This window comes from Scyliorhinus torazame, chromosome 3, assembly GCF_047496885.1.
Source record: "Scyliorhinus torazame isolate Kashiwa2021f chromosome 3, sScyTor2.1, whole genome shotgun sequence".
Lineage (NCBI taxonomy): Eukaryota > Metazoa > Chordata > Chondrichthyes > Carcharhiniformes > Scyliorhinidae > Scyliorhinus > Scyliorhinus torazame.
In genome coordinates, this window is record NC_092709.1 from 216664353 (window position 1) to 216688922 (window position 24570).

Here is a 24570-nt window from a genome sequence, read left to right on the forward strand (position 1 = left end):
GGGCCTATAGAAAACTCCTAACAAGGTGACTGCTCCTTTCCTATTTCTGACTTCAATCCATACTACCTCAGTAGGCTGATACTCCGCAAACTGCCTTTCTGCAGCTGTTATACTATCTTTAATTAACAATGCCACCCCCCCACCTCTTTTACCACCCTCCCTAATCTTATTGAAACATCTATAACCAGGAACCTCCAACAACCATTTCTGCCCCTCTTCTATCCAAGTTTCCGTGATGGCCACCACATCGTAGTCCCAAGTACCGATCCATGCCTTAAGTTCACCCACCTTATTCCTGATGCTTCTTGCGTTGAAGTATACACACTTCAACCCATCTCCGTGCCTGCAAGTACTCTCCTGTGTCAGTGTTCCCTTCCCCACTGCCTCAATACACGCTTTGGCGTCCTGAATATCGGCTACCTTAGTTGCTGGACTACAAATCCGGTTCCCATTCCCCTGCCAACTTAATTTAAACCCTCCCGAAGAGTACTAGAAAACCTCCCTCCCAGGATATTGGTGCCCCTCTGGTTCAGATGCAACCCGTCCTGCTTGTACAGGCCCCACCTTCCCCAGAATGCGCTCCAATTATCCAAATACCTGAAGCCCTCCCTCCTACACCATTCCTGCAGCCACGTGTTCAGCTGCACTCTCTCCCTATTCCTAGCCTCGCTATCACGTGGCACGGCAACAAACCAGAGATGACAACTCTGTCTGTCCTGGCTTTTAACTTCCAGCCTAACTCCCTGAACTAGTTTATTACCTCCACACCCCTTTTCCTACCTACGTCGTTGGTACCAATGTGCACCACGACTTCTGGCTGCTCACCCTCCCACTTAAGGATCCTGAAGACACGATCCGAGACATCCCTGGCCCTGGCACCCGGGAGGCAACATACCTTCCAGGAGTCTCGCTCGCGACCACAGAATCTCCTATCTATTCCCCTAACCATTGAATCTCCTACAACTATTGCTTTTCTATTCTCCCCCCTTCCCTTCTGAGCCCCAGAGCCAGACTCAGTGCCAGAGACCTGGCCGCTAGGGCCTTCCCCCTGTAGGTCATCCCCCCCAACAGCATCCAAAACGGTATATTTGTTTTGAAGGGGAACGGCCACGAGGGATCCCTGCACTGTCTGCCTGTTTATTTTTTTCCCCCTGACTGTAACCCAACTATTCTTGTCCTGTACCTTGGGTGTGGTTACCTCCCTGTAACTCTTCTCTATCACCCCCTCTGCCTCCCGGATGATCCGAAGTTCATCCAGCTTCAGCTCCAGTTCCCCAACACGGTCTTTGAGGAGCTGGAGTTGGGTGCACTTCCCGCAAGTATAGTCAGCGGGGACACCGGTGGTATCCCTCACCACCCACATCCTACAGGAGGAGCATGCAACTGGCCTAGCCTCCATCCCCTCTTACCTTACAGAATATAGCTGCCCTGTGGACCAACTGGATCTCCGCCCTCCGACTCTGCTCCCAGTCAGCTGCACTCTCTGTAAACTGGCTCTCTTCGCACTCTTTGCGGAAATATAGGAAACAAAGTGAAAGGAGCACCTTACTCCCTCCTCACCTAACTCCCTCAGTCACCAAACTCTCACTATAGCACTCAAATGCACCAAATTCAGCACTCCCTCAGTCACCACACTCTCACTATAGCACTCAAATGCACCAAATTCAGCACTCCCTCAGTCACCAAACTCTCACTATAGCACTCAAATGCACCAAATTCAGCACTCAGTGCAAACAAAGTCTGCACTGTCGGGGTCACTTTTATACTGTGAATCTAGCCTCTGAAAACTGGCCTAATCCAATTAACTAATTAACAAGCTCCAGCTGCAAGTGCCTACAAGTAGAAGCTTTGTTTAAAGCTGATTGAAAATTCACCTTCTTCTAAACCAAACAGCAACTTTTAAGTTAATTAACTAAATAAAAGAAAGACTAGACTTTCGATAAAAATGAAACCTTATACTCCCTCAGTCACCAAACTCTCACTATAGCACTCAAATGCACTAAATTCAGCACTCAGTGCAAACCTGGAGAATGTGCAATATCCACATGGACAGTGACCCAGAGCCGGGATCGAACTTTGGACCTCGGCGCCTTGAGGCAGCAGTGCTATCCACTGCGCCACCATACTGCCCCTTCTGTTACATCAATTACCGTATCGGTGCCACTTCATGCTCTCATCTGGCCTTGTAAAAATGTATGACTTTGCTTTCAATTTCCCTCCCCTCTCTCATCTTCACATGGTCCATCTCCCACACTTGCCTACCCTTCCTTGACCTCTCCGTCTCCATTTCCAGTGACAAGCTGACCACCGAGAGGAACCATGCAAAGGGAAGGAGGGGGGGGTCGAAATTGGAAACAAAACTCACAGCTACAGCTCCCCATACTCCCTGTAAGGACTCCATCCCATTCTCCCAGTTTCTCATCCTCTGTTGCATCTGTGCTAATGATGCCACCTTTGAAAACAGTGGTCTGATACGTCTGCATTTTGCCTTAACCGAGGTTTCCCCCACCTGTGGTTGACAGGGCACTCAACGGGGATCAACCATTTACTTCACCTGCTTTCACCTCTTCCTCTCCCTCCAAGAACCATGATAGGGTCCATTTTGTCCTCACTTGCCACCCCATTAGGTTCCGCATTAAAAGGATTACCCCCTCACATCTTCCCCTTGCCCCTCCCCTGCCACCCCCCCCCCACCCGCCTCCCCATCAGCATTCCGCAGCGACCGCTCCCTCAGTGACATATAGTCCACTCCTCCATCACACATTCCCACGGCACCTCCCCTTGCATTCGCAGAAGGTTCAACACCTGCCGCTTTAACTCCTAACCGTTCAGGGCCCCAAACACTCCTTTCAGATTAAGCAGTGTGTCCTTTGCACTCCCTTCAGTTTGGTCTATTGTATTTGCTGCTCCCAATGCGGTCTCCGCTACACTGGGGAGACTAGACACAGACTGGGTGACTGCTTTGCAGAACACCTTAGGCTCATTCTATAAGCATGACCCCAACCTTTCTGTTGTTTGCCATTTTAACTTAGCACCTTGCTCTCATGCCCACATGTCCTTCCTTGTCCTGCTGCAAGGCTCCAATGAAGCCCAACACAAGCTGAAGGAGCAGCATCTCATCTTCCGGTTCGGCCAGTTGCAGCCCTTGGGTGGTATTCGGCAGCTTTAGATTGTAACCGTTCTCCTGCATCTTAAACTCTTCTTTTAAAATATCGCATACATACATTTCCTAAATGCAACCCCCCTCCCCATCCCACACCAGGCTATCTGTCTTTTATTCTTACATTTTGTTGTAATCTTTCACAGCCAAAGCTACACTTGAAAATCTAACACATTCTCCCTCTCTTCAGTTCTGTCGAAGACCCAAAAAGACTCAAAACATTAACTCTGCTTTCTCTTCTTCCAGATACTGCCGAACATGCTGAGTTTTTCCAGCTTCCTCTGTTCTTGTACGACTGAAACTGCTCACTTAATCTGTTCTCTCATCTATTTGTGAACATAGTATAAAAGATATGGGAAGATGTAATTCATATTCTTCTTCATTCTTTTCTACTTCCTTGTGACTACATAAAACTTATTACCTCAGATGAGAAGTATCCTTGGGACTCAGCCAAGCTATTTTCCATGTCAAGAATCTAGCTTAAGAGTATGGCTTCCTTAGAAACACTATTGCTCAATATTTGGTTCTTTATATAGCAAGATAAGTGTAAGCTACTTCACTGAATTCCTTATTTTGATTTGTTTTAAGTGGTAGGATACAGTGGATTTTCTTTAGAATGATTTTATTCTATTGAACTGACAACAGCGGAGATTCATTTCATTAAACCTTAATCTGTAGGATTAATGTTGCTACATTTAAAATGCTCAAATATTTATAACATCCAGTTAGTGGAGAAGCAATGCGACAGTTCTGAAAATGTCAGATATGTGATCATTTCTATTTCTAAACTTACCCCATAGTCTCTATTTACATGAGAAACTTGCCACAAGCTATTAGGAACCCCCATGCGGTTGTACTCAGCCTTGAGATCAGTCAGATTCCAGCCTCGTCCTCTCTCATTTTTTTCTTGCTTTGGGTTAAATGAGAAGCAATACAATTCTTCGTACTTCACTGAAATATCGCAAAGACAAGACCATTACAACACTTTCATTTTCTGTTGTTCATCTAGTTTTCCTTCATTTTTAAGCTTTTCAGCACTATCATCAGGCCAGTTAAAGTTGCAAATAAGTATGCTAGCTTAGAATTGTTTAAAGACAATACTTTCAATGGGGAAAATAAAACAAGTATAGCAAGGAAAATCAACAATCATGTTAAGGGAGCCTCACTCTTAACTTCTCTTTGATGTACCATAACTGCTGACCAAAATCCATACGACTTCTTAAGGAGGTTTTGTGAATATATACTGTTCAATGGTATATGTCCTACAATTATCAAAATGTTGAAGCGTGAAGCATTGTGGCATGCATTTTTAATGTGATATCATGTCAAAAATACCCAACTTAAAAAGTCTTATTTTTTGTTTAAAAATGGGGCTGCCCTTTTGCATGGTGGGCCAATGAACTTGGTGGCATTGTATTGAGCCATTTTAATATTATAATGTTAGAGAAAAATGCAATACGTTGGAACTTTCATTTACTTGAAAATCAGTCAAAGGACAGATCCAGAAATGTGAAGCACTGACAGAGAACATCATGTTTATAGTGCATGTTCAGATAAGACAGATCCACAATCTTACAATCATAATACTGACACAGGTAAATGACTAGCAATACTTGACAGTAACCATAAACTTTGCTCATAAGCTAGCAAGTAATGACGCAATTGCCCAGATTTAATATGCACAAATCTGGTTATCCCAACTTACAAAATACAATAGGATTCCGATGCAATCAAAAGATCTAGGGACATACAAAACATGGGGATTTTCAAAATGCCCAATATGCTAGACATAAGGCATTAAGCAAGCATTCCAATTTGTCTAGTGATAAAATAAAGGTCACATATCTGCAGACTACGAATACAAAGGTCTCAGTTGTGTACTTAGTTTTTCATTGGAATCACATTTAGATTATCACTTCAAATACAATCTTCCACTTGCTTCTCATGTGCACTGCAACAATAACACCAATTACAAACAGAGGCATGGAAGACCCAATTAGCGCACACAATTTATCATTTATTTTTGTTAATGGAATGTGGGCATCATTGGCACGGTCTGCATTTATTGTGCGTCCCCATTTGCCCTCGATAAGATGGTGAGCCATAATAGTGTTATGGGATCATTAAAGTAATATTCTTTCGAGAGATTATATGCTGAGCAAGTGTCTTACATTTTATTTTGCCTGTGGGGGCACCTATTACTGCTCCTCTTCCGTTCTCTCCTCTCAGATATTCTGTGAGCCCAGTGGTAACAATAATAATAATCGCATATTGTCACAAGTAGGCTTCAATGAAATTACTGTGAAAAGCCCCTAGTCATCACATTCCAGCGCCTATTCGGGGAGGCCGGTACGGGAATTGAACCCGCGCTGCTGGCCTTGTTCTGCATTACAAGCCAGCTGTTTAGCCCACTGTGCTAAACAGCTTCTCTGAGAATATGGCACCAATTCTATGTTTTTATTAGGGCGAAGGAGCTCAAAGGGTATGGGGGAAAGCGGAGTTAAGCTATTGAATTGGATGATCAGCCATGATCATAATGAATGGCGGAGTGGGTTTGAAGGGCCGAATGGCCTCCTCCTGCTCCTATTTTTTCTATGTTTTTTGTCTATGATTCAGACAGCACTCTAAATTGCAGTCTATGTCACTACTGGCGCCAATCATGGGCGGGATTCTCCGTAGTCTGACGCCAAAATCGGGATCGGGCGGAGAATGGCTTACAACGCCGGATTCGGGGCAGGCGCCGGTTTGACGCCCTCCAAATTGGCGTTATCAGGACGCAAGCCGCGCACAGCCGCAACGCCATTTGTGTATCATCAGCCGGCCCACCCATATGTTCTACCACGATGGGCCGCGTTCCTGATGCCGCGGGCCACATGTGGTCCCAGCGGTCGGGAACTTGGCATGCTGGCTGCGGACAGGTTAGGGTGGAGTGGTGGGGGGGGGGGGGGTGGTGGCAAGGGAGTGGCCTGTGGGTTTGAGGTGGGCGGGTTCGGGTTCCAACACGGCCATCGTCATGTTTTCCGGTGCGACCGGTGCAACATGTTAGCCCTGCACATGCGCAGTCCGGGACTCGGTGATTCTGCGGCTGTTTTGCGCGCGATCCGCAGTTGTGCCACGCAGCCCTCACCGGTACCGGAATCGGTGAGGGGTTCATGCCGATTTTCTCATAGTCACCCGCGGACTCTCCATTGGCGCCGGCACTTAGCCTCAGGAACAGAGAATTCCGCCCCATAGGTTTATACCAGCTGAGATGGATTCATCTTTTAAGAGCTGGGAGAGGGCGAGGGCCAAGAGGTTTAGGAATTTCTTCGTAGACTGCTGGGCTGGAGGAGTTAGTGGAGAAGTTCAACTCCTAGGTGGGAATTTTGTTTTTAGGTATTTGCAGGTATTGAACCATTGTGCAAGAGCAAATATCTTCATTTCCTCATTTGCCGGCACCTTCTCTTATGGATATGACGCTGTTTTTTGATGATCATAGATCAGAGAATTTACATTGCAGAAGGAGGCCATTTGGCCCATCGAATCTGCACCGGACATGGAAAGATCACCCTACCTAAGCCCACACCGCCACCTTATCCCCGTAACCCCATCTAACCTTTTTGGACACTAAGGGCAATTTATCATGGCCAATTCACCTAACCTGCACATCTTTGGACTGTGGGAGGAAACGGAAGCACCCAGTGGAAACCCACTCAGACACTGGGAGAACGTGCAGACTCTGCACAGACAGTGACCCAAGCCGGGAATCGAACCTGCAGCTGTGAAGCAACTGTGTTGACCACTGTGCTACCGTGTCGCCCATGTTGTTTGGGAAGGGATATATATATGGGCAGCTGATGGAGAGGGAAAAGGCTTTGCCGGAGGATGTAAAGGGGAAATGGGAGGAAATGTTGGGTTTGGCTTTGGAGGGGTTAGGTATGGAATGAGGTCCTGCATAGAGTCAATTTTAGATCCTCATATGCAAGACTGAGTTGATTCAATTGAAAATAGTACCAGGGCAAGTATGAGTGGGTTCTTTCCATTGCTGCAGCTGGAAAAGATAAAGTACGTCATAAGGGAATCGGAGGAGGTTTTACCCTCGGTGGCTGCCGTTCATTACCTTCTTCAAGGAGCTGGTTGTCGTCAGCAATTAGGGGGGATGGTTAGGAGGGGGTGGGAGAGAGTGACTGGAGGGGGGTGGTTCTGGGTAAATACAGGAAAGGTGGGGCTGGGCTGCGGGGACAGTTTTATTAAAATTGTATAAATCTGTTTGACCTTTTCATCTGTTATAAATTGAAAATTTTCTGAATAAAAATTCTTTTTAAAAAAGATTTTATTTTTCGTGGAAATATCAAGCTAACTTTTATTTTTTATTTTACACAAACTATTTTTCAATGCTACAGAAGTATCCAAATTAGAGTTAATCTGAAAGACAATGTAAAATGAGTGAAAATTAACATGATGAATCAGGGTACACGGAAAATGGAAAAGCACATCATTTATTCCACCATTAAGTGTGAAAATTAAAGTTTAATCTCATTTAAACATCATTCACACACATTCGGCAGTATATTTACAAACCTATAACTGGAGAAGCTCTTGAGTTTTCAACGTGACTTATAATATTGCCATAAAATGCATTCAAAGGCATAAAAAATGGAACACAGATCCCAGTGAGGATATATTTTTGAAAACACTCAAGCACTGAGATAAAAGATTGGAAAAATTAATGTTTCATGCTGCACCTAAAAATGTGTTCATAATTTGAAGAGATGGAGAGAGACTTAGAGAAAGTACAATTACAGGAAACTCACATACGAGGCTCAATAACCTAAGAAGTGGGACCAGTTTTATAGGTTAAAATGCATCTGGACAGTAGGATCGATAAGTGATTGTAAAGATCGAGGAGTAACTTAATTGCATCCATAATTCTGCAATCTTTTAGGCTGCGTATTTGGTTTCTAGTTTGTTTACACATATCACTGAACACAAATACGTAGGAAATTCCAGGTCAAAGTATTTACAAATTCTTTTTCTCTTTTCAAGTGATTTTCTAATACTAAGTCGGCTAGAAGGAGGTTATTCAAATCTTAATTCAGATCTTGATCATATCCAAGAAGGTTTTGTGTTCAGTATCACAGTTTCTATTCAAGGCATGCTGATCAACTAGAAAAACATACCTGGGCGAGATAAACGAATTAACGAAATGTAAATATCATGGCAGTCTCTTTCTTGTGAAATGATAAACTGGATGACCTGGAAGTTCTTGCAGCGAATAAGCAGGGGACAGCCTGTTGCAGTTGTTGCTTGCTTTTCCACGGCACAGATCTGACTATGAAGTATCTAGAGGAAAAAGTAAATAAGCCGCACATATCTATAAAACATCTTTGCCTATTTTTAAGGAAATCATCATAGGATATGAGTAGAACTGTACTTTCTGCTCAGGAATTAACCAACAAAAAAAGTAGCTCTTTAATATGTGTTTTCCCCTAAACAGCTGTGCCTCTGAACTTAGTTTCATCGGTAAACTTGAATATTCAATTTTCACTTCCTTCAACAAGCCATCAACATACAGAGTACCTATAAAGATCTTGTGCAGCTTTAGACTTTAATAACTTTGGATGTACACATGATGGAAATCTTTTCACCCAATTGTTAACTGATCTATCTGGTGCATTTTTCCTGTAATGGGCAGTGAATTTTCTCCTCCTAATTGCAAGGGTTTCAGTTTTGCTAGCAATAACACACAGTTCATCTTTTCTTCTACTACCGCCATTGTAAATCAAGAAAGCATTAAAACATTAACCAAAAAAAACTTCATGAATTCTGCTTTCATATGATTTGCTTCTATTAAGTTATTCAAGATTAAAGTTGCACAAGGACCTTATAAATATCCTGTATAAGATGAAAAGCTGAGACCCCAGTACAGATCCCTTGCAAAATCACTTGTCATAGATTTTTTTTTCATAGAATTTACAGTGCAGAAGGAGGCCATTCGGCCCATCGAGTCTGCACCGGCTCTTGGTCATATTTCACCAATCAGAGAATGAACCCTGCACCCCTACTTTATTTCTCCTGTCACCTAACATTATCATAAAACATACAGTGCAGAAGGAGGCCATTCGGCCCATCGAGTCGGCACCGACCCACTTAAACCCTCACTTCCACCCTATCCCCGTAACCCAATAACCCCACCTAACTTTTTGTTTGGACACTAAGGGCAATTTAGCATGGCCAATCCACCTAACCTGCACGTCTTTGGACGTGGGAGGGTGGGAGGAAACCAGAGCACCCGGAGGAAACCCACGCACACACGCGAGAACATGCAGATTCCGTACAGACAGTGACCCAGCGGGGAATCGAATCTGGGACTCTGGCGATGTGAAGCCACAGTGCTATCTACTTGTGCTACCGTGCTGCCCACAAATCCATTATCAACCCATTTCACAAGCTTACCTCCAATTCTTCTTTGATTTTGCTAATAACCTTAACGAATGCCATCTGGAAGTCCACATAGGCAATATCTATAAATTCGCCCCCATCCATCATGCTAATGACCTCCTCAAAAATGTGATCTTGGTTAGTTAAGTGCAACCTATCCCTCACACATCCTCTTTTAACTCTCTTTGATCAGCTATTACTTGTGCAAGTGTTCTGTCATTTAAGATATAATGCAGCAATGTTCCCCACAACTGATGCTAAATTGATAGGTCTGTAGTTGCCTAGTTTCTCCCTGCCTCTCGTCTTAAATAATGGAATGCGTTTACAATTTTCTTATTTAAAAAAGTAATTCTTGAATCCAAAGAGCTGTGTAAAATTGTGACTAAAGCAGTTGTATTTTTCAAGTTGGAAAACTTTGAAATTGCCTTTCAGTTCTGTGAAAGCTAAATATAACCTACCCAGGTTTCTTTTCGAGATTCAGACAAATGCTCCACAAAAATCAAGTGTGTTGCCGTCAGATACAGTGAACCAGCTGATGCCTTCTTCGAGGAGACTCGATCCAGCAAACGGACATTTTCAATCTATAAAAATGAAAAATATTCTGCATAGAATTATGAAGTTATAATTGAATACTTAACAAGTAACCAGTGACGTTCAGCAATCCAAGGAGAACTCAGAATAATAAAAATTATATTAATTGTACAATTAAATCCCATTTTGCTCTTCAGTAAAACAATGTTGGCTTACTATCTGTCATTCTTATCTATAGAGGACAAGGTTATGTCAATACTTGCAGGTTATGTCAATTTGTTCTAATATGCAGAACAGCAATGGATACACTTAAGGTGTCTCATTGTTTTTCTTTAGATGTACACTTAGAATTTTCCAGTAATAAACTGCAAATGAACTGTAGTTGACTGATGGGTGTCATTGCTACCACAAAGGAAAGATGGTTGTGGTTGTTGGAGGCCAATTATCTCAATTCCAGCTATGCCATCGCTACAGGGGCTTCTTAGGGAGTGAGTATCCTAGGCCCAACCATCCTCAGCAGTTTCGTCAAAATAAGATCAGAAAGGGGTTATCTGCTGACGATTTTACAGAATTTGGTGCCATTCATAACTTCTCCGTTACTAAGGCAGTGTGTCCCCACGTGCGAAAAGACCTGGACAACATTCATGCTTGGGTTGTTATGTGGCACCGTACAAGTGCCAGGTAATGACCATCTCCAACAAGAGGGAAACTAACAATCATCATTTGGCATTCAATAGCATTACATAATATAATTATAATAATCTTTATTGTCACAAGTAGGCTGATGTTAACACTGCAATGAAGTTACTGTGAAAAGCACCTAGTCGCCATATTCCGGCGCCTGTTCGGGTACACGGAGGGAGAATTCAGAATGTCCAATTCACCCAACAGCACATCTTTCAGGACTTGTGGGAGGAAACTGGAGTACATGGAGGAAACCCACGCAGACACGGGGAGAACGTGCAGACTCAGCACAGACAGTGACCCAAGCCAGGAATCGAACCTGGGACCCTGGCGCTGTGAAGCAACAGTGCTACCCACTGTGCTACCGTGCTGCCCATTACATCACAGAGGGGACTTCCGATGGCGTTATGTAGGGAGAAGACATGCACAAGGTGTCTCCCGCTAAAGTGCTGCACTTTTCACCCTTTTTGTTAGTTCCAGGGGTATTTTCCTTTAAAAACTCACATAATCAATGTGCTAAGGATCTTATATCAGTATAGAGCCCAGAAATGTTGGCGGGGGGGGGGGGGGGGGGGGGGGGGGGGGGGGGAAGCAAACAGAAGTTCGGAGGTCTTTCAGAGCTCCTCGGCAGAACAAATGGTGGAGGCAGACTCTGGGATTCCAGCCACTCCACTAATGGCCGTGATGCTTTAGAATAGCTTGGTTCTGTCGGAGGACCTCCGCAAATGGATGGAGGATGCCTTGGCCCTCATCCGAGTGGCTCCGGAGAAGACCAACAAAGCTGTGCATGTCCATGGAGTCACAAAAAAAAAAACATGGCAATAGCCCTCTCAAGCCAAAGTGATCGGATTGCCTCACTGGAAGCAGAGATGTCTCTTGTGGCCGATGTGAATAAATCGCTGAAGGCCAAGATGAATGATTTAGAGAATCGGTCCAGGAGACAAAATGTTCAAATTGTGGGGCTGTCACAGGGGATGGAAGCCCCAACGCGCACAGAATATTTTGCAAAGATGTTTGGGAATATGGTGGAGAGGGGAGATTCACATTCCCTCATACGTTGGACCGGGCCCACCATACACTCCAAAGGAAGCCACGTCATGGAAAGCCACTGCTTGCAGTAATAGTGAAGTTTTGTAGCTGCAAGGAAAAAGAGCAGGTGCTAAGATGGGCGAGGGAGCATCGAGACTTCAAATGGGAAGGCCACACCATCAGGTTTTACTAAGACGTGGGAGCGAAGCTGGCAAACAAACCGGCTGCGTTCAACAAAGCCAAGGCTGCCCTGTACAAACGTGGAGTCCAGTTTGGTGTGGTTCCCCACTCAAAGGTGAATTTCGAGAGAAAGGACTATTTATTTGATGCACCGAGAGACGCAGACTCTTTTGTAAAGAAACATGGATTGGGCGCGGTGTACAGTTACTGGGCTGTTGGAGATGGGCTTGTTAAATTGTTGAGGTTTCATGTTCATTTCTGGCATTTTCCTGTTCTTGTTGGGGTTGAATAGGAAGGATGTGGACGCATTGGAAAGGGTGCAGAGGAGATTTACCAGGATGTTGCCTGGTTATGGAGGGAAGATCTTATGAGGAAAGGCTGAGGGACTCAAGGCTGTTTTCGTTAGAGAGAAGGTTAAGAAGTGACTTAGTTGAGGCATACAAGATGATCAGAGGATTAGATGGGGTGGACAGTGAGAGCCTTTTTCCTCGGATGGTGATGGCTAGCACGAGGGGACATAGCTTTAAATTGAGGGGAGAGAGATATAGGACTGATGTCAGAGGTAGGTTCTTTACTCAGAGAGTAGTAAGGGCGTGGAATACCCTGCCTGCAACAGTAGTGGACTCGCCAACATTAAGGGCATTTAAATGGTCATTGGATAAGCATATGGATGATAAGGGAATAGTGTAGATGGGCTTTAGATTGGTTTCACAGGTCGGCGCAACATCGAGGGCCGAAGGGCCTGTACTGCGCTGTAATGTTCTATGAATGTTTTCAGTTTGGGCTTAGATTTGGGTGTAGCTTTATGTGGAGCTCTGTTCTGATTGTTACAAAAATATATAGCTTCCTGTTGGAGCGTAAGGGTTTCGAGAATTTGTATATTCTGTGTTTATAAACATTTTTCTTCACTCTAGTTGGGGCTGCCCTGCTAACGTAAAAGTTAGCTAACTGGAGCGGTGTTAAAGGGTGACTGCAGTTCATTATAATATTTTTTGTCCTTAGAGTTCTTGTTTTGTTTAAGTTTAGGTTTAGTAGTAGATTTTAGTTGTTATATTCACTCTGCTTTCATATGGTGCGTATTTGGGTGTAACAATATTCCAGGGCAAAGGTGGGGGTGAGGGCGGCTGGTTACTCAGCGATTGTGATTTCGGACCATGTCCCGCACTTTGTGATTTGGCGCTAGAGTCAGGTCCCCCCCCCCAGCTTCCGCCATGGAGACTGGGCACGGCATTATTAGCAGACAAGAAAATTTGTGAATGCATGTCAACTGCCATTGGGGAATATATAAAATTTAATAAAAGTGAATCAATCTCACCTTCTACGCTATGGGAGCCCTTAAGGTGGCCCTCAGGGAGAGATTGTCTCCTAAAAGGTGCACATGAAAAAGTCAGCAAGGGCAGAGAAGCAGAGGCTGGTGGGCTCCATTCTTGAGGTAATCCCCAGTACTCACTTACCCCAACCCTGGAGTTGTTGTCAACTAGGAAAAAGCTGCAGATACAATTCGAGCTATTGTCAACGGATAAGGCAGTGAGACAGGTGCGACACTCAAGGGGTATGTTTTATGAATTCGGGGAGAAGGTCAGTCACCTCTTAGCTCACCAGCTGAAGTGACAGGCAGCATCCCGGAAAATCGTGCATATGCATAACTCGAGTGGCAGCTTGGTTTCACACCCTTCTGAGGTTAATGTGGCTTTTGAATCATTTTATCAGGGTGTCCTTAGATAGGAGCCTCTGGCTGAGAGTACGATCATGACTGACATTTTGGATAGTTATCTATCCCAGTCTTGAAGGGGCGAGCGAGGAGTTGGATTCCATGTTGGGCCCAGAGGAAATTGTGAAATACACTGGGTGAATGCTGACTGGTAAATCCTCAGGCTTGGATGGCTTTCCCATTGAATTTTATAAATACAACTGCGGAGCAGTTGCACCCTTAATTCTGGATATGTTTGATACCTTATCTTGGAGTTTGTTGTCCAATACCCTTGCACAGGCCTCAATCTCCTTAATTCTCAAGAAAGACAAAGATCCAACAGTGTGGGTCATGCTGACCTATTTTACTCTCAAATGCGGATGTTGTTACTTGTCAAAGTGCTAGCATTGCGGCTGGAGCACTGCTTCCCACACGGGATCCCAGAGGATCAGACAGGCTTCATTAAGGGTCCACAGTTGTCAGCCAACATACGTTGTCTGCTGAAAGTTGTTCATTCCCCCTCCTCGGTGTTTGAATCGGAAGTGATTGCTTCCTTAGATGCTGAAAAGGCGTTTGACAGGGTGGAGTGGGAATATCTGTTTGAGACTCTTGCGAGGTTTGGATTTGGACACAAGTTTATCTCTTGGATTCGATTACTGTATAGGGCCCCTACTATTAGTGTTAGAATGAATGCTCGAAACTCTAGCTACTTCCCGTTGAATAGGGGCATGAGACAGGGGTGCCCGCTGTCTCCGCTCCTGTTTGCCTTGGCGATAGAACCGCTTAGTATACCACTGAGGTCCTCGGTTAAGTGGAGGGGGCTAAATCGGGGAGGATGGAGCATACCGTCTCCCTTTATACGGATGACCTACCTCTCTATATTACGGACCCAGTACCACTATGGAAGAGATAATGAAGCTGCTTATGCGTTTTGGATCTTTCTCTGGGTATAAGTTGAATTTGGCTAAGAGTGAATGCTTTCCGGTCAATCCACCTGGGAGAGCCCAACTGGGAATGCTCCCTTTTCGTCCTGCCAAGACTAGTTTTCGTTATCTGGGGGTCCACGTGGCCCACAATTGGGCCTCGCTTCATAAATTAAATGATACCAATCTTGTTGATGTTAAAATAAACATTCTCCCGAGATTTTTATTTTTCAATATCTCCGCATTTTTCTCCCTAAGTCCATTTTTGTTAAAGTCAATAAATTAATGTCCTGTTTTATTTGGGCAGGTAAGACTCCAAGTCATGGGGTTCTGTTCCAGAGAGATAGGCAGTCAGGGTACTTTGCTCGACCCAATCTATTGTTCTACAATTGGGCGGCCAATATTCAGAAAGTATTGATTGCTGTGGTTGAGTGACCCTGGTTCCATATGGGGACAAATGGAAGTGAGTTCCTGCACGGTTCTAGCCTTGGTGCAATAGTAACTGCATTGTTGCCCCCCCCCCCCCCCCCCCCCCCCCAAGGTACGATTTTTCCCTGTATCCAGTGGTCGTATCCACACTGAGAATCTCCTGAATCCAGTGGTGGTATCCACCCTGCGAATCTGGAAGCAGTTCAGGCAGTATTTTAAGCTCTGTCCCCTGTATGACCACACTCGTATGTTCTGGTCTTGTCCCAGGTTGGTAAGTTTTTGTGCTGCTTTCTTCAACACCATGTCGGATATACTCCAGGCTGACGAGTCCGCTGGCGGCCATTTTGGGGGTATCGGATTCGCCAGTGCTTCAGACGGGGGTGAATGCAGATGTCCTTGCCTTCAGCTCTTTAATAGCCTGGAGACGGGTTTTGCTTGGGTGGAGGTCTGCTTCACTGCCCAGGGTTCTCGGCTTTCTTCAATGACTTCATGTCTTTCTTATATTGGGAGAAGGTCACCATTAGAGGGACGGTAGAAGGGTTTTATAATAATATGTAATAATCTTTGTCACAAGTAGGCTTACATTAACACTGCAATGAAGTTACTGTGAAAAGCCCCTAGTCACCATATTCCAGCGCCTGTCCGTGTACACAGAGGGAGAATTCAGAATATCTACCTGAGGGTTCTACCTGAGATGGCAGCCATTCATTTCTATTTTTAAGCAGCTAATAATAAGAATAATAATTGCTTACTGTCACAAGTAAGCTTCAATTAAGTTACTGTGAAAAGCCCCTGGCCGCCACATTCCGGCGCCTGTTCAGGGAAGCCAGTACGGGAATTGTACCAGCGCTGCTGGCATTGTTCTGCATTGCAAGCCAGCTATTTAGCCCACTGATCTAAACCAACTCTCAACTGTAAGGGGGTTTAGTTTAGTTCTTTGGGGTTAAGTTAGTTGGTTCTGTTGCTTGTTGGTTCTGTTCTTTGATTTTGCAACTTGGGCTAATTGTTTTATGTTATTTTGTTTATTATGAAAAATTAATAAACATTTTGTTTTAGCGTTACCATCGCAGAAACTCCACCAGTAACATAATAGTGTTTGAACATTGCCAAAAAACACAACTTGGATAGGCTTACTAAATTTTAAATTGATAAGGAACCAGGACCGATGAGATGTAGTGGCACTGGCCATAATTTTCCAGTCCAAAAAACAGGATCGGCTCCAGGTGCCAGACCCTTTCCCATTTTCCACTCCCCTGCCTGCGGCTGTAGAGTGATACCCGCCCCGGCGCAAACCGCCAATTTTCATACATTTCAATGCGATTGACGTGCTGGAAACCGATTCTCCACCCCCACCCTCCTTGCGCCCGGTTTGCTCCACCCCTCCCAGCCAGGATCACGCGGATGAGATTTGGTGCGAGTATTTGCAAGTGGGACCCCGATGGCATGGCCTGAGGGAAAGCAAGGAGTTAAGAAAATGTTGTACATTAACGGGACTTACTGGTGGATGTATGACTGGAACTCTGGGACGAGTGGGGATCACCTTGGTGGCAAGTATCTGGACTCGAGTTGTCCCCCTCAGGATTGGGATACCCTGGCAGAACCTCCCATAGCTGTCCTCAAAGCATTGCAACCCACTCCTTAGGTGTAACTTACAGGCTTCTGATTGTTGAGACTGCTGATTGCTGCCAGTATCTCGGAAATGCTCGGAGGTATCCTGATCATGTGGAGACCCATCCAGCCTGCCCATCTGAAGTCCCTTACATCTCAGCAATATATTCAAGGGAAGGGCTTGGCCATAACCAATTGCCAGACCACCAGGTGTTGGCACTCCTCGTTGCACACCTTAGATGTGCAGCTGCACATCAGAGGAAGCAGCGGATTAACAGAGCTAACCCCAAACAAAGGACAATTGCACTGGTGCACCTGGAACTGTCCCTGGCACACGACCACACTCCGAGAAACAGCCTCGCCAGTGAGACTATCAGCTAAACTACTCATAAGGATCGTGCGATTTCTCCAAATCCCGCAGGTCTACTGCGCTCCATTGTAATCAAACCTTTTGAGTCCATCCATCCCGTAGCCACATAGGAAACCTGACTATCTCCCTGTCACAATCTCTGCGTAAAATCCTGGCTCCACATCACAAAAGAGCAGCAATGGCACACATCCCTCAGTTACCCCATCTGTAGGACATGCTCACACACCAGTCTCTTGGTATAAAGCCACTTGCCTGCACAGTATGCATGCCTCTACCACACAACCAGCTGCCACCCTTCTGGCAGGAGGCTCAAGGCTCACTCAGTGGGGAGACACACAGTAGATCCCACTGGGAGAAACAGGACAGGGACTACAGAGCACATAGTTAACACCTGTTGTGGCTGCCAACAGTACACCAGTTGGCAGAGATGGTGGTGAGGATAGAGGCTCCCCCACATCAAGGGTCAGGTGCCGGTCACTGATGGGAACAAGGATGCAATGTGGACCATATGAGCAGAACCCTTTCCTATTAATGAAGGGCACCCTCTGTCCAGCTGGTGCTCGGAGGGCGACATGTGTGCCATCAATAAACCCCTAGGCCTGGGACATGCCAGGGATGACAGCGAATCCTGACGGATTCCCGTTGGAATTTTAAAGGAGCAGGTTCCGTTACTGATGGGGGTGTTCAATGACTCTTTGGTTTGGCGTTCCCTTCCTGCAACGCTTGGACAGGCATCCATCTCCCTTCTCCTGAAAAAGGATATGGATCCGGTGGAATGTGGGTCGTACCGTCCTATTTCATTGCTTAACATAGACGCTAAGCTGTTAGCTAAGGTTCCAGCATTGAGATTGGAACCCTGTATCCGGAGCTAGTTGGGGAGAACCAGATGAGATTTGTAAAGGGCTGAAGACTGTTGTCCAATATGCGGCGACTGCTAAATGTGATTCTTACCCCAGCGGCCGGGCCGGAGATAATTGTGTAATTCGATGTAGAAAAGGCATTTGATAGGGTGGAATGAAGGTACCTCTTTAGAAGAAGTTTTGGAGAAGTTTGTGTCATGGGTATGTCTGCTGTACAAGGCTCCTTTGATCAGCATTTGTACAAATACCATGAGTTGGCATTTTTTCAGTTGCACAGGGGATGAGGCAGTGGTGTCCTGTATCTCTCCTTCTGTTTGCATTAGCAATTGAGCCAGTGGCTATTGCTGGAGGACTTTGGACAAGTGGAGAGGAATAGTTCGGGGTGGAGTGGAACAGAGGGTGTCGCTGTGTGCAGATGATCTTTTGTTCGATGTGAAGGACCTGGTAATCACCATGAAGACATAATGAGGATACTGAAGAGCTTTGGGTCCTTTTCCGGATACAAATTCAATCTGGAGAACAGCGAGTATTTTCCGTTCAGCACCCTGGGGAATGGAGCCAGTCTGGGGGTACTTCTCTTTCGCTTGGCTAAGTCCAGCTTACGGTATCTGAGGGTCCAACCCTACAAAGGGAGGACAACCCTCCTTTGCCCGTGGAGGGTAAGGGCCAGTCAATTAAGATGAAAATTTTGCCAAGATTTCTGTTTCTATTCCAGTGTCTTGCAGTCTTTTTTCCTAAATTATTCTTTAGGGGGAGCGCACATTTATATCGGCCTTCATATAAGCGAGCAAATCTCTGAGGATTCAGAGGGTTGTTCTACAGAGGGATAGACAGTCGGGAGGTCTCCCGCTGCCGAACCTGATATTTTATTACTGGGCTGCTAATGCAGACAAGGTGTTGGGATGATGTGGGGCTCAGGGGTCTACCTGGGTGCAGATGGAGTCTGGGTCATGCAGGGGGTCCAGTTTGGGTGCACTGGTGATGACTTCTCTTCCGTTTGCACCGGCAAAGTACTCGTCGTACCCGGAGGTTATCTCCATTAAAAAAAATATGGAGGCAACTCCATTAACATTTTAAACTGTCTCAGCGCCCACGGATCCAGCATGCCACCCCCTGGATCGTGTGTACCCGTTGCAGGAGCAACCCTAGCCCGTGCCTGTCTGTCCCACAGACCACGCATAACTCCCACTGACTGGGGTACTCTGGCTTCTGGCCGATCGCCTGGAGGCTATTGCTAATAGGGAATTGGCAATCGTAGTTAAGTGAGCACTTCACAGCTCCCAAGTGGATTCCCATGGGTAGGCTAGCTACGTAGCAGGTGGGATTTACTGCCTAGCATTCCAATCAGACCATCATGCCTGAACACTGCAGGAAACAACAGCATGGAAGCAGCACCCAATATCCGAATACCCAGAGGCTGGGCCCCAGAAATGGGGACATTTCCATGACCAGAGGGTGGGTGTGTGCACCGGGGAGGGGATCAATGCCTGGTTCAAGTAACGCTACGTACGGGTGTCTCGGGTCCAGTGACCCCCGATGCATCCGGGGGTGTTTGAACAGGGCATGTCAGGCAGCAGGGGAGCAATGAGGGAATGGAGGATCCCCGGATAGAAGACACCGGTAGTTGTCAGTCTCTCACCCTCTCTTAATTCCTTACAGATATCACACGGGTCGGATTAGCCCTGTGCTAAACCAGCCCAAGAGGTTACGAATGCGCTGCTTGCCAAGGCAGCGAATGATATAAACCTTGACATGGACCAGGCATAACAAGATGCCCGGGCAGCAGGATTCTCCGCCATTGACAGGATATCCCAGGTCCGGCAGATAATAGATGGCATGGATGTCGCCTTGCACGCACAGAGCTGTCAGTGAGTGCACTACATCAACAGGAAGCGGTTCCACTCCCTGAACATCCAACTCGTGTGCGACCACCAAATGAGGATCATGTGTGCATGCTTTCCAGGGAGTGTGTACAACAGCTACGTTCTGGGGCAGTCGCACAGGGAGATAAGGGGAGCGGAGGACCTGGCTGTCGACCAGTGCTGAGACCCGATACATCGAGGCTCATGCAGCCACCTGGGCTGTCATTGAGCGGCGCATCGAACTGCTCAAAATACAGTTCTGATGCCTGTGGTGGTGCAATGCAGTACAGCCCCTGGAGGATTGCCCGCATTGTGGTGGTCTGCTGTGTCCACCACAACCTAGCCCAGCAGCAGGGCGACTTGCGGGAGATGTAGGTGAGGAAGCCACCTCCGAGGAGGGTGACGAGGAGACGCCTGACCAGGAGGGGCTGGAGGATGACCCCAGGGAGGACTCGCAGAACTAGCCGGGAGGATGAAAGTCAGACGGCCGCAGCAAGTGTCCATCAAGGCCGAAGGGCCAGGGAGGCATCCTCGCCCACTTCTCATAGGACGTGGTTTTGTCTGTCATCTCATCTCCTCCCGCCGCTCCCCCCCCCCCCCCCCCCCCTCCTGTGTGATGTCCCCTGTGTGACATCACCACAGGGTGACGGGACTGAGTCGGCGCTGTCAATGAGTCACTGCCGATGGCAGGGGGGTAATGATAACCCGCTGAGAGCTGATGCTCCTCAATCTATGCCATTGTCTGACTCCTGTCTGTCTGCTGAGTGCTCACATCCATCATCTGCAAAGGTGTGCCAGGGGGGAGGGGAGGATCCAAGAACACAACGCCCTGAGGAACAGGGGATTCGTGGTCGGCCAACGTTGCAGATGAAAGTGCCAGAGGCATCATATTACTCTGGTGCAATGTTTTTTGAATGCTGTAGAAATGTGTCCCCAACTGCCCCTAGCTGTCCCCCTTCCCCACCTCTCCCAATCCCTCTCCCACTTCTTCCCCCCTAGTGCCCACTCAGTGATCCTTGGCCTGTTTAGCTTTCTGTGCTCTCCCGCTATGTCTAGATGTGTCCCCAGGGTACACATCACAGGTGGAGGCAGTCTGCTGCTTACCGTGTCCCGTAGCCTTCGATGCCCTTGGCGGGCGTCCACTACATCACTGCCTCCCCAGTAACTTTGGCTAGGAGAGTGGATGTAGTGCAAGAGCGAGTCTCCATTTGGCCCCTGATTGAACTGAGATCACTGATCTACAGCAGGATTTGTTGAATATTTGCGGCCCAGTAATAAAACAATAAGATTGGGAGGGCTAAGCCCCCTTTCTGTCTTTCCGGAGTAGAAAGCTGTGGATTCTGGGATTCTTGCCCATCCAGATAAAGGCTGAAATAAAGGATATCAATTTATTAACCTTGATTAAAAAAAAGTATGAGAGCAGGAAAATGGGGAGGCATTAAAAGAAAAATCAGGGAGTATGTTCATTTTGATTGTTTGGATCATGCGGCATGGTAGCACAATGGTTAGCACTGTTGCTTCACAGAACCAGGGACCCGGGTTCGATTCCCGGCTTGGGTCACTGTCTGTGCGGAGTCTGCGCGTTCTCCCAGTGCCTGCATGGGTTTCCTCCGGGTGCTCCGGTTTCCTCCCACAAGTCCCAATAGACGTGCCTGTTAGGTGAATTGGGCATTCTGAATTCTCCCTCACCCTCACCGAATAGGCGCTGGAGTGTGGCAACTAGGGAATTTTCAGAGTAACTTCATTGCAATGTTAATGTAGGCCTAAGACACAACTGTGTTCATTCACCTGACTTATTCTTTTAAGATTGCACTGACTAACTGGTGCCTTTCTTTTCCTTTTTCTTTTAAATGTACCTTTGAAACGAGAATTGCAATGAACTTAAGGTCAGAAGACAGGCAGATACCAAGAGGCAATTGCTTGTTCAATGCACTCTCACCAAAACCATAGTGGCTGGATTTCGAACAACGACAAGTCAGAATACAGGAGGGAGATAGAGAACCTCGTGGAGTGGTGCAGTGACAACAATCTATCCTTCAATTCCAGCAAAACTAAAGAGCTGGTCATTGACTTCAAGAAGCAAAGTACTATACATACCCCTGTCAGCATCAACGGGGCCGAGGTTGAGATGGTTAGCAGTTTCAAATTCCTAGGAGTACACATCTCCAAAAATCTGTCCTGGTCCACCCACGTCGACGCTACCACCAAGAAAGCACAACAGCGCTTATACTTCCTCAGGAAACTAAGGAAATTCGGCATGTCCACATTAGCTCTTACCAACTTTTACAGATGCACCATAGAACGCATCCTATCTAGCTGCATCAGAGCCAGGTATGTCAATTGCTCGGCCCAGGGCCGCAAGAAACTTCAGAGTGATGAACACAGCCCAGTCCATCACACAAACCTGCCTCCCGTCCATTGACTCCATCTATGCCTCCCCTTGTCTGGGGAAAGTGGGCAGCATAATCAAAGACCTCTCCCACCCGGCTTACTCACTCTTCCAACTTCTTCCAACGGGCAGGAGATAAAAAAAGTCTGAGAACACGCACAAAGAGACTCAAAAACAGCTTCTTCCCTGCTGTTACCAGACTCCTAAGCTACCCTCTTATGGACTGACCTCATTAACACTACACCCCTGTATGTTTCACCCGATGTCGGTGTTATGTAGTTACATTGTGTACCTTGTGTTGGCCTATTATGTATTTTCTTTTATTTCCTTTTCTTTTCATGTACTTAATGATCTGTTGAGCTGCTCGCAGAAAAATACTTTTCACTTCACCTCGGTACACGTGACAATAAACAAAATCCAATCCAATCCAATGGAAGGCTTATTATTTGGGTTCCAGCCTTCCTCCCCAATTTTTATAAGTCTTGCACAACATGGAACCTTTTCCCGTCAAATAAGGTCACTTCCATGAAGCAGAACATGGGCCAGGGAATCAGAGATAGAGTTTGTTGGTCAAAGAACAGCACTACCCTGTGAAAGGATGCCTACCAGCTTTTGCAAGGCTTAAAAAGGTCCAGCTGCAATTCACAATGTGGTAAAATGGCCGACGGCTTGAATTTAGACCCGACATAGGGAGTTTAAATTAAGGATTGGACATTTTAAATTAAAACCACAGTCAGTACCATAGGCAACCCTGATGGGAAGTAAAACAGCCAAACTCGAATAAACTGGACAGAGACAGCCAGCCGGGTCAGGTCTGTGCTTGTCCTGTAAACAGGACATTGGAAGATAATTGCCCCATTCAAATGGATCAATTGATGTGGATTGCCCAGATGAAGCCAGACTTTCTTGCACCTAGGGGGCAGCGTGGTGACACAGTGGTTAGCACTGCTGCCTCACGGCACCAGGGACCCAGCTCAATTCCAGCCTTGGGTCACTGTCTATGTGGAGTTTTTACTTTCTCCCCGTGTAAAAGTGGGTTTCCTCCGGGTGCTCAGGTTTCCTCCCACAGTCCAAAGATGTGCAGGGTAGGTGGATTGGCCATGCTTAGTTGCCCCTTATCCATAAAAGATGTGTAGCTTAGTTTAAGGGGTGATTGGGATAGGGCGGGGCACTGAGATGGGGTGGAGTATTTTTTCAGAGCTTCGGTGCAGACTCAATGGGCCGAATGACCTCCTACTGCACTGTAGGGATTCTATGATAAGATCCCCTTATCTGAGGATGATCCTCTGGGGAGAGTTCCTGGTACCCTGCATTGTTGCAACTGGCAACTCCATTGGGTGTTGTGATCCCCGCCAAGTGAGTGACCTCATTGGCTGAGGGCCAGAGAAGCTTCTGAAAGGGCGCGAAGAGGGGGATCAGAAGAAGGCAAGCAGAGACCCTTCCTACCTAAGGGTAAATGTGGAAGAGGCAGAGGAGACTCAATGGCGGTCCAGAAGACAGAGGTAAGCAGCGTGAAACCTATCTTTGCAGACGAAGGCCCTGAGATGACTGGAACTCCAAGGATTGGACCCGCAGCCCGATCCAGTTCATTGGCACAGGTAGTATTAAGGATCTTAGGCATATTCTAGTTGATATAATTTGGGAAGTTAATTATTTTATTGGGCAAGATTCAACTAAAAGGGAGCAAAGTCCCATAGCGAGCGCCTTTAGCTGCATGTTTCCTGGTGCTCGCACAGCTGAGAAACACATGGCTATACAACGGCACTCTCGTTAAATAAGGAGCCTCAGCGGGGAATGTGCGGTCGAGGCAGTACATAGCCCCGTTTTCTACACCGAGGAGCTCCATTCGCCGGAACTCCTCAGTATAGAGAGAGATCAGGCCCCCAATTTTTAAATGGCATCTCGATCTCTGAGACCACAATGCGACCCCCGACCTTCCCCCCCGCCCCCACCCAAATACCCACGCATGGCAAACCTGGCCCGATCGCCAGCACAGAAAAAATGCCAGTTTAGCAGTGCCGACATCCACCTTGGGAGTGCCAGGGTGCCAGGCTGACACTGCCAGGATGCCTGGGTGACACCAACAGTGCCAGGGTACCACACTGTCCAACAGGCATGCAGCTGGGCACCTCCAATCCCCTGAGAGACCCTCTGCGTGTTGTTCCGTATGGTTCCGAGTTGTGGGGACTAGTGCTGAACAGCGCTGACCTGAGGTCTCCGATGCCAATGCCTCGGGTACCTCAAGAATCTGCACATTAAAGTGAGACTAGCTGTCGCTCACTAATATGCAGATTTGCTCAAAAGTGATCCCACCCACAATTGGCGGGAATTACATCTCGCGAGCTTGCGTTGGATCTCGTGAGGCGTTACGAGCCGGGTAGATCCAGGAGCGGGGTCTTCCAGCTTTTATCGGTCACGCTGCACCATGGCAAGCT

At 46.6% G+C, this 24570-nt stretch overlaps 1 protein-coding gene across 10 annotated transcripts in view; it reads right to left on the reverse strand.

The window, feature by feature from the left end:
* mtmr7b (myotubularin related protein 7b) overlaps positions 1–24570 on the reverse strand; it is a 171949-nt gene that overhangs the window by 108559 nt on the left and 38820 nt on the right. For all 10 annotated transcript variants that reach the window (XM_072496855.1, XM_072496854.1, XM_072496853.1 and 7 more), the window contains 3 exons: positions 10039–10161; positions 8320–8482; positions 3954–4111 (listed from right to left, as the gene is read on the reverse strand). In XM_072496855.1, coding sequence (XP_072352956.1) covers positions 3954–4111; positions 8320–8482; positions 10039–10161 — 444 coding nt within the window. The remainder of the gene's footprint in view (positions 1–3953; positions 4112–8319; positions 8483–10038; positions 10162–24570) is intronic.